We start from the raw sequence: 10,785 nt of genomic DNA on the forward strand, positions 1-10,785 counted from the left end.
AGTGACTTCGAAAATGTTTGTTATTAAAGAAGCTTTAAATGGATGGAAGATGTTGACTCCTACATTTTATTCTTATTTATCATTCTATTCATATGAAATTATGATATGTCTCGTATAAAGATAAGATAAATAATATTGCAATACACTTTGTTATCATTTCAATTGAGTAGGAAAAATTGTTTCATATTTAGATAAGATAAATAATATTTTAATACATTCATTGTCATTTCAAATGAATAGGAAAACATATAAAAATAAACATAGGAGAATATTTTTTTTTATTTTTTAATTATGTAACATCAATAATCAATTCGGTTCCGAAAAAAAAAAAGATGGGATGAAATTGGGATACAAAGAATCTAACATCTCGACAACTATTAATGATTTATAGTATCCTGCATTGGTTTAAATTAGACATTAATAACGTAAGTGATATTATCATACAATAATTACAGCTGTATATTTAACAGTTTTAATATTTTAGTTTATTAACTGAAAAATAGGATAAAATTTTAATTATCCATTCTCTCTCCAATTTTGCATGGCCCCATCGTGGAATCAAAAGTATAGTAGTATAAAACTACTTGCAAGGACCCCGCTTTTGACAAACTCATGCATGCATCGTATCTTTTTGTTTCCGATGACGCATATTCATAGACACATCCCATCGCACAAACGTGTTTAGAAATAAGCCCAATAAATTAGATTTTTCTTGCATTTTGGTCCAAATTAAAACGTTAACTGTTCGTATGTTCCATCCGAAGACGCCCCTTTGAGCTCGATATCTTACTATATATACTAACCCTTTTGTTCTTCCAACATACTCATTACTCAATTATGGTGTCTTCTTCTACAACCATCTCCTTTGCATTCCTTTCTTTTACCTTGTGGTTGATGATCTTTACTTCTTCAGCACAACTTACACCCAATTTCTACTCAAAGAGTTGCCCAAAAGTCTTTGATGTTGTACGCTCGGTGATTCGGTCAGCTGTTGCAAAGGAGAAACGCATGGGTGGTTCCCTCCTTCGGCTCCATTTCCATGATTGCTTTGTCAATGTACGTATGTTGTCTTCTTTGTCTCTAGTTCAATATCAATATAATATCAACACTCATGTTCCATAAGAATGGAGTAGTGGGGATGAATGATGATCATTGTCTGAGACTATTTTTATAGATAACTTTTGGCATAAAACAAAAGATGCAAGCATACACTCGATGATCATCAAATTGGAGTGTTTATAGAGTAAGATTTGACTTTTTTTTTTTTTTTTTTTTGGGACATTATTTTTTGCAGGGGTGTGATGGGTCGCTCCTGTTAGATGATACGCCTTCTTTCACTGGGGAAAAAACCGCTGCGCCAAATAATAATTCTGTTAGAGGGTTTAATGTGATCGATGATGTAAAGTCGAAGGTTGAAAAAGTTTGCCCAGGTGTGGTCTCGTGTGCTGATATATTGGCGATTTCAGCTCTTGAATCCGTTCTTGCTGTAAGTATATATAAATATGACTATAAAAATAAAGCATTAACATGAAAAAAAATTCGTTAAATCATTTATTGCATCATTTTAACTAAATGTCCGTACGAAAATGGTTGCATATATTGCTTTAGCTAGTAAGGGTGTGCACGATTTGGCCAAAACCATATAAAGATGTTGAATTGAAAGGTTAACCGAATTTTCTTGATCTCTTTAAACCATTATACCGTTTGTACACCAACATCATAAAAACGGTATGATATGTTGTGAAAATTCTAAATTTCTAATCATTATCCACTGATTTTTAATTTTAAAAAAATAATCTTATATTTATTATTATTAAAATGTATTGTAATTTTGTATTTGTATTAGATTACTATTTATTGCAATATAAGTCCATAGTGCTCTATTTAAGTATGCATTTTGTTTTACTTAAAAAAAAAGTCAAAATTCTAAAATCGAGTATAATATTACTTGCTTAATTTCCTTAACAGACAGCAAATGTGATCAACTTTGACTTGAATTGTGTGATTGACTTGAACACCATTTGTTTACGTAGTTAGGTGGGCCCTCTTGGAAGGTTAAATTAGGAAGAAGAGACTCCAAATCAGCAAGCCTTGCAGCTGCCAACAGCGGCGTTATTCCGCCACCGCAATCCACCCTCAGCAACCTCATCAACCGCTTCCAAGCGGTGGGTCTTTCCGCCAAAGACATGGTGGCGCTCTCAGGCGCGCATACAATCGGAAGAGCACGGTGTACAACTTTCAGAGCACGTATCTACAACGACACCAACATCGACGCTTCCTTCGCCAAATTACGACAATCAAACTGCCCACGTCCGGCGGGTTCCGGAGACAACAACCTCGCACCATTTGATGTCACGACGCAGGATAAATTTGACAACAAGTACTACAAGAATTTGATCAGCCAAAAGGGTCTTCTCCGGTCAGACCAGCAGCTGCACAACGGTGGTTCCACCGATTCCTTGGTGGAGCAGTACAGCAAAAACCCCAAAAGTTTCAGTGTGGCTTTTGCTGCCGCCATGATCAACATGGGTGATATTCGTCCCCTCACCGGCTCCAACGGCGAGATCAGGAAGAATTGCCGGAAAGTTAATTCGTAATTTGTTGAAAATTCTTGTGTTTTTATTTTCAAAGTGTGAATTTACGATTTAAGTTGTTGTATTTTGTTTTTTTTCTTTAAATAATAATAACTCATGCCATATTTTTACTTATGCCACACATATATTTTTTGTCATGCATATCTTATTTTTACTATAGCACTTCCATTTCTTGTCATTTATGGCTAGTCTGTGATGCAACATTTTTTTATCTTATTATTATTTAAAACAATCCAATTTATATAAAACTAAAATTTTTATTATACAGAAAGTGCAATCATATAAAAATAAAAAGTACCACATTTTAGAACATAGGAAACACGAAAAATAAAAATAACATCACTTCAATCTACATAACGATGCCTTGTAGTGCATCTTTGGACAACTTGCTAAAAATCTACGCAAGGTATAACATCATTTTATCAATCTCACCATTTAATTAATTATGTCTGACTTTTTAAAACGGATCGCCAAACTCTATCACAACTTTGATCATGTGCTTCTATTTGGTGTAGATTTGATCTTTGCTTCGGTAACAATCACGATTCTTTTTGTTGAGCAAACGTTGGGTGATTTTGTTCCAAAATGATGAGCAATTTTCGTTGATGCGATACATCAACCCATGAACAAGCAAGGAAAGCTAGGCGACCGCTCAAGCCCCCAAATGTCAAAGGGACCCCATTTTGTAATTGTTATGTTGGACAATATAGAAACAACCCACTCTATTTTAGCCTAATGGACTAGTTGAAGGACCCAATGATCATATCAGGCGCCAAGAGGAAACGAGAGCGAGATTTTCTACATCAAGCATGCAATCTGCGATGTCAATTTCCGATTTCCAAGGCTCATCAACGATTTTCACGAAAAATCCACACATCACTTCCACTTCTCCAGACTACAACCAATGCCACCTCCAACAGTTACTTCAGTTCTTCTATTTCTTATGCGATTTCTTATTCTTTATTCTTCTTTTCTTATTCTAAATCCAACGATTTATTTCTTCCCCTCTGAACGATTTTTCGTAGAGACATTGTATCGATTCAGGCATTAAGAGATGCCAATTTCTTAGTGAATTCTTATTTTTGAAATGCCCCTCTGATTTCTAGTTATTTTTTAAAGATTGAATTGGAACTCTAAAGTTCGATTGTTTAAGAATTTGTGAATTTAGAGGCAATCACGCGAATTGCACAATTGATTACTTAACCTTATGTAAGTTTAAAGTTTCTTGACACATTCTATTTTTCTAATCCTATGCAAATTTTGTTTTTTTCCTTACACTTTAATATAAATTTTGATTTCTAGAATGTTAAGTTGGACTTTTTTTTAATACAATCACTAAATCAACATATGTGTTTACAAAGTCATTACAATACTTGTATGCTTCAAACTGGAACTTGATTAAAAATGATAACGTATGGATTGATTCTGATTGATGTGAAATTATTACTACATGATCATTTTATATTTTCTTCTTGTTTGATGATAATAGGTACAATACAAATAATCTATCCATCCTGGTCGATACAATTAAAAAAAATGAGTAGCAAATTCCTCCATATCTCATTTGGGTTTCATACTTATAGGAATGGCTTCAATAACAGATACATAATCAAATAATCTCTTAGAATAGAGACCTACTTGGTTCTTAAGAGATAAACAATTATGGTGCGTTTAGTTGCGGAGAAATTAATGGACCGTTTTCCGGAAAAAATTTCCAAAAAAATGAGAATTTTGAAAACGCATTTAGTTCTTCTATTTTTCTAAATTTTTCATGGAAAATGAAAATTTTCCGTTTTCTAAAATTACAAAGAAGTTGAAATTTTTTGGAAAACTGATAATTATTGTTTTCCATATTTTTCTAATTCTAAAATATAAATAACCACTCCCACCCCCATCCACCTCTACATACCATCATCTTAATACCCCCAAACCTAAGGATGTCAAAAAGTCCCGTGGGGCCCCCGTCCCGTATGGGGGCATTTGTTGAAAAAAATCAGGGATGGGGGCGGGGGTGGGGGCAAGGTTAACCCCCATTTTAGTTTCGGGGGCGGGGGCGGGGGTTGACAGTCCCGTCCTGAAACCCCCGTGGGGTCCCCGTTAATAAATTATATATATTGACATATATTAATTATATAAATATAAAAAACGATAAAATGATTTTTACATACAAAAATTCAACAAAAAACATGTTTTTAAGTTGTTTGTAATATGTAAAATTATGCTACAAATAACTATTTGTTATTCAAAAAATAGTTTCTTTTAATCCAAACAAGAACTTCTTTTATCCCAAATAAGGTAGCCCAAAATCAATCGGAGGCAGGGGAGCGGGGGCGGGGGCGGGGGCAGTGGAATGAGAAAATTTTGGGGGCGGGGGCGGGGGATGCAATCCCCGTCCCGTTTGCCCCCGTTAACATCCCTACCCAAACCACCACACCCCTACCTACCTACATTTACTCCCAAACCCATCCCTAAACCCACCCCTACAAACACACACACACACACACACACACACACACACACCCATACCTACACACATACCCACAAACACACACACACACACCAACCTCCACAAACACACACACACACCAACCCCCACAAACATATACACATACCCACACCCACCCCTACAAACATACACCCCACCCCCACCCCCACAAACACATACAAACCTACACACACACCCCCACAAACTCACACCCACACCCACACACACACAACCATACCCACACACACCCACCTAACACCAATATCACAATCACCGACCTACCATCACCATCACCATCATCATCACCACCACCACTACCCCATCACCATCACCACCACCGTTGTCATCACCACCACTGTCACAATTGCCGCCGCCACCACCACCACCTGTCATCACCACCACCGCCGCCACCCCACTCCCACCGCCACCACCACCGTCGCCATCATCGACACCACCACTGCCCCCCGCCGCTGCCCCCACCACCACCACCGTCCCCATGCTCACTCTACCATTGTTATCGTTTTCTAAAAATAAAAACCGATAGAAAAATACATATCTAAACACGTTTTTTAATTTTCTAAAACTGAAAATGAAAAATAAATAAGTTTTAACTAAACGCGTTTTCTAAATTTTCCAATGAAAAACGAAAACTTAAAGGGAAAAACGAAAAACAGAAAATAAATACTGTTTTTCCGTAACTAAACACAACCTTAATAATTACAAGAAATTTGGAAACATTTAAGTTTCAAGAAATCCGGAGAAGTACAGGCCTCCAATTGATAACTTTTATTTAAATAAAAGCTTTTTTTTACTGTTGCTTGATTGTCGACTGAGTGAAGAATGGCGGAATTGGGAGCGTGATCAATGGAGCCACTCCTCGTCTTTGTTGTTTAGGTGCCTTCGTTTCTTTCACTTTGCTAATTCCATCAGCCCAAAGCAACAGGATAAAAATTTGGGCCTAAATAATACTATACCCATAAAGCCATAACCATAATAGCTGGATCAGAATTTATATCCTATTATTACTTAACAGTTGTGAGTCATGAAGTTGTTGATGAAATTTTTGTAGTCGTTGACTTGAAGCAAAAAAATGCTAGGATTTGGCATTTTCAATATCCGCTCCTTTTATCTTCTTGTAAAGTCATGTTAGTTTCGTCATTTACTTTGACTAAAAAGGTAGGTAGCTGTAGCAGATATAAGGGTAAATGTTTGGTTCAAACGCACACAATAAATAAAATGAAGAGAGAAAACATTGATTTTACGTTATTATTCTATTATGAATTTTATATTTATGTAATATTGTTGTAATCCTAATGTGAATATTAGACATATAATCATTCATATATTTATTTGTAATAAATTATAGGGTGAATGTTAATATATATATATATATATATATATATATATATATATATATATATATATATATATATATATATATATATATATATATATATATATAAAAGATTATAATAACATAAAAGTAATTTCTTTCATGTCTTCATTTTATTTATTGTCTTCATTTTAACCTATTCCACTAGATATATAGTTATTTGTAGACTCTAATACTGCTAAATTTAAATGAATAGAGAGAATAGTCATATATATGATCGTGAGACAAAACGTAATTTTGATCATAGGATACTACTAAAATGTGATAGTTTATCTAGGATGGCCCTTAGGCATGTGTGGGCTAAGCAACTGCACAAGGCCTGTGTCATTTAGGGGGACCAAAATTTATTTACATATATTAGTAATTTAGTATTTAGTATTAGCAACGAAGTGATGAATACCGACACAAGTGCAGAAAAAACTTTTGCTTTGGTTAATTTTATTACAATTATAGACTTATGAATATTTTTTTATGTACAAAAAAATAAATCTAGTGTGTAATTTTATTTCTTTTACAGGTATTCAAAATCAAACGGACCAACCTGGTTTTATCTGAAGTCCGACCATGTTACGTTCACAGGATAGTTGGGTGTACATTAATTACATGGGATAAAAAAAAATATTAGATTAAAAACCCTAGCTAATCTAAAAATGCTAAATACACAAAAGACCTCTAACTATACATTAGTTGACGATACTGACGCTATCAATTTTAAATACAATGGTCATTATTATATTACTTTCTTGAACTGAAACAATGTTCTCCGAAGACGAAAAGATGGTTATTATGATTAAGATCTGAAAGTATATTATTTATTAAAAATAAACAAATTATGTATGGAAATATTATTCAATTATGGAAAAAGTCAACTACGTGCTTAGGTGTTGGAACTCTCTTCTTACAGTTTTCACTAAAATTAATTTTATTTTATAATTAATCTTGAGATTGAAGAAATAAAAAATTAACTGCATTTACACGCTTGCCGGCAACATGGTAGGCGTACTATTCCTTTTAGATTAATTTTAGGTAAACTTATAAAAATATTGGAATATAATGTTTTCAGAATAATTATTATTAACATATTAATTAACGATTATATATAGACTCACTAGTAGTTACAATAATATATAGGGGTGATAATAAGATACAATCATACAAAGGTCAGGATGTGGTGGCAAAATACAATGATTATAAACGTTTGAAATTTCAGATCATGTTTTTAGAAATAGTGTAAAATAGTTATATCTGCTTCAGTTGTTTTGATTCTACTGTATAATCAGATTCATATCCATGAAAGATTATAAGGATGTAAACCAATCTCTATGGTAATCTTGATTTAGATCTTACATGTCGTTTTTTCTTTATTTCTATCTGTTTTTAATGAAATAAAAAAAACTATATTAATGGTCTAAAAAGTAAGACAAAAATTAAAATAAAAGTTAAAGCCATAAATGTGTGTGTGAAGGAAGTTGAAGGCTAAGGGGGCAGAATACGATTTGTCTCCCCAACGTGTGCAAGGGCTTTAATTGCATCTCACGTCCTCTTAATTAATTTGGTGCTGACATACATACATACATACATACAATAATACATATATACGCTTTTTTTCAAAAAAGAAAAAACAACTATCAAAATAATAACAAAAGTTACAAATTACAAACATTAAAAGCAAAAATACACCACTCAAACCAACTCAAACCAACATGAATTAATTAGAAAAATACACGGCTTCTTGTTACACACCGCCAAATTACGGGCTTTCCAGATAAACCAATTGACCGTTTATTTTTATTCAATTTCAATTATTTTGTTTGTATAGATAATTATAATAATCTGAATTTAAAAGGTTATTGAAGAAACACCTTTTCTTGTTTGTGGGATATAGTATTTCATTACGTTTATCTAAGTAATTGCTACATGCATGCCTATTCCCTGTAACGAATGTATATATATGCAATCGGCTATCAATAACTAAGATTTGAAAAAGCCTAAAAACACCATAAGTTTGATATCCAGTTATATATAAAGATCCTGATAGTCAATACTCTCGGTACATATTTATTATAGGTATCGTTGTAACGTTTGATTCAAATCATAACAAGAAACAAGTTCTCTCAGAACTGATTTACTCTTCAAACTTTTTCCATACCCAACGAAAATGAAACTTACTAAATGTATGAACATCAACATCCAAAATGACTCTTGATTATATTCCTCATAAAAGGTGAGAGAAAACACAAATTATTACTACTCTTCTACAAAATAATCATTTAATTAGTTATACTTTTATAACTCATACAGAAAGAACGAGAAAAGAACTAGGGTTACATATGGTCAAGCAAAGTAACTTGATACATTATTATTAGGAATGGTGCTAGTACTATAACCAGAAGTGCTAGAAGGGATCCCATAAAGATGAACTGACGATGAAGAAGAAGATGAAGATGATGACGAAGAAGAAGATGAGATGACAATGGACGGTTGTGGTGGTGGTGGTGTAGGCGGCGCTGGGATGGATGACAGCTGAGCCACCGAGATGGGACCGGAGGAAACCAAAGTAGAAGCAATAATGTTGATGTCATGAGTATTTGCAGCAGCTTCTCTGTACTTGTATCTCAAAATTTCAGCCCTAACTGCATTAAGATCAGCTTGAAGAGATTGAATTTGTTGTTGTAATGCAGAAATTGCACCCATGCAGCCATAGATTGGATCTCTTAGCCTAACATTTGCTTCATATACCAAACTGTTTGCCGCATCTGCTCTTTGACTTTCAGGCACCTCCTAACAAAATCAAATGAAAACAAGAGCTGTGGATATAAACCCTAAATGAAATCGAAAAATGGTTCATCTAATCGGCTCCTTTAAAATTTTGAAGCTTATTCATTCTACAGTTTAAAGGTCGTTAATCTCACTCTTTGGGTTCTCGTTAAATAACTAATCGGACCAAAAATGGAACAAAAACTAGCAATTCAGTATCCGAAGTATCCAACCGATCGACTCTTTAATCCAATGATTAATTAAAACTCACTGTTAACATTCATGTGCATGTTTTTTTTTTTTTTTTTTTTTTTTTTTTTTTTACATTTCTGGTCGATCTTTAAAGAAAAAAAAAAGGAAGAAAAACTCGCATCTTTCGGCGTAATTATTATCGAATCTGAGTGTTTCAAACAAATGGTTGTCTATTTAAGACTCATTCACACCGTGTGCGTATTTTCTTTGTTTTTAGCTGTTTTTCATGAAAATGATAGGGAAGAAAAGTTTGCAATTTTTGGTCCAATTAGCATCTAACTAAATCTGTAAATCTGATACTTTTATGTTCAAACTCAATGCTGTGCGTTATTTGTTTGGTTTCTAATTTCTTTGTAAGAAAAATATTCGGAAGGAAAAAGTCGGCTAAATGATCAAAAAACTTGAAAAGATCTAAAAACAACACCTGATTAGATTCAAACTCGAGACTCTCAATTTAGTATCGGTAAGTTTTAACCACATAAACAGATGGAAAGAACATACCATGAGCAACTTAGAGACGTTACTGGCACCAAAGATTTTGTGAACAGCAGCAAACTTATGAGGTTCATGAGGTGAGAAATAAGGTGAAAATGGACACTCTTCTGCACATCGTCTCCGCAAGAGCTTACACGCAGCACATGGTGTGATCGTGTTCAAAGTCCCTGGTGCTGGAATCAATATCTGTCTCCTCCCCATATGCCCCATCGTCGTGGTGTTTAAATACGCATCGATCTCTCTCTTTATCCTCTTACCAGCATCATCATAGAATTCCCTAACACCACTACCATAAAAACCAGAATTAGGAAACCATAAACAACAAGAAAGATGGATGCTTTTTATGATTGGTTTCTTGAAAAGGTCAAATTCATGAGGTGATCAAGCATGTAACTTCTTTGATCTCTGTGTTTTTAAAAGTAATTAGTAGATTAAAAGGTGTTAATCTGCTTGAATAAGTTGATTTTAGAGAGGGATATTGATGTACCTTTCTCTGGACATTCAAGAAAACCTGAGAGAGAGAGAGAGAGAGAGAGAGAGAGAGAGAGAGAGAGAGAGAGAGAGAGAGAGAGAGAGAGAGAGAGAGAGAGAGAGAGAGAGAGAGCGCTTTAAAGGCAAGGAAAGTGATATATATATATATATATATATATATATATATATATATATATATATATATATATATATATATATATATATATATATATACACCTTAAGATCACATTTTTAAAATTATGAAGTTTTGATTCACGGTTCATTTTATAGAAAAAGAGAATTCCTTACAAACTAAGCTTCCTTAATCGTTGTTGATA

The 10,785-nt window shown here is 33.8% G+C and overlaps 2 protein-coding genes across 3 annotated transcripts; one reads left to right on the forward strand and one right to left on the reverse strand.

The window, feature by feature from the left end:
* Nucleotides 1-709: 709 nt before the first annotated feature.
* On the forward strand, nucleotides 710-2,708 carry LOC145055364 (peroxidase 4-like). The gene is made up of 3 exons (XM_079003659.1): nucleotides 710-1,056; nucleotides 1,295-1,486; nucleotides 2,034-2,708. Exons 1-3 carry the CDS (start codon nucleotides 838-840, stop codon nucleotides 2,595-2,597), a joined length of 975 nt encoding a protein of 324 aa, XP_078859785.1. The 5' UTR covers nucleotides 710-837; the 3' UTR covers nucleotides 2,598-2,708.
* A 5,953-nt stretch (nucleotides 2,709-8,661) lies between these two features.
* Nucleotides 8,662-10,564, reverse strand: LBD13 (LOB domain-containing protein 13). Of its 2 annotated transcripts, none has more exons than XM_079003660.1 (3): nucleotides 10,464-10,564; nucleotides 9,983-10,262; nucleotides 8,662-9,253 (listed from the first exon to the last, which is right to left on the reverse strand). In XM_079003660.1, exons 1-3 carry the CDS (start codon nucleotides 10,475-10,477, stop codon nucleotides 8,807-8,809), a joined length of 741 nt encoding a protein of 246 aa, XP_078859786.1. In that variant the 5' UTR covers nucleotides 10,478-10,564; the 3' UTR covers nucleotides 8,662-8,806. The 2 variants fall into 2 exon arrangements, with proteins under 2 accessions (XP_078859786.1, XP_078859787.1); XM_079003661.1 differs by having other exon boundaries at nucleotides 9,983-10,253; nucleotides 10,464-10,540.
* Between the last annotated feature and the right edge of the window lie 221 nt (nucleotides 10,565-10,785).

This window comes from Lactuca serriola, chromosome 5 (assembly GCF_051521515.1).
Source record: "Lactuca serriola cultivar US96UC23 chromosome 5, Lser_US96UC23_V15, whole genome shotgun sequence".
In the NCBI taxonomy this organism is placed as follows: Eukaryota; Viridiplantae; Streptophyta; class Magnoliopsida; order Asterales; family Asteraceae; genus Lactuca; species Lactuca serriola.

Coding starts and splice junctions, on each gene's coding strand:
- LOC145055364 (XM_079003659.1), top strand. CDS start 838: ATGGTGTCTTCTTCTACAACCATCTCCTTTGCATTCCTTTCTTTTACC. Junction 1,057..1,294: donor TCCATGATTGCTTTGTCAAT/GTACGTATGTTG, acceptor TATTTTTTGCAG/GGGTGTGATGGGTCGCTCCT. Junction 1,487..2,033: donor CTCTTGAATCCGTTCTTGCT/GTAAGTATATAT, acceptor TTGTTTACGTAG/TTAGGTGGGCCCTCTTGGAA.
- LBD13 (XM_079003660.1), bottom strand. Junction 9,254..9,982: donor ACGTCTCTAAGTTGCTCATG/GTATGTTCTTTC, acceptor TGATTTTGTTAG/GAGGTGCCTGAAAGTCAAAG.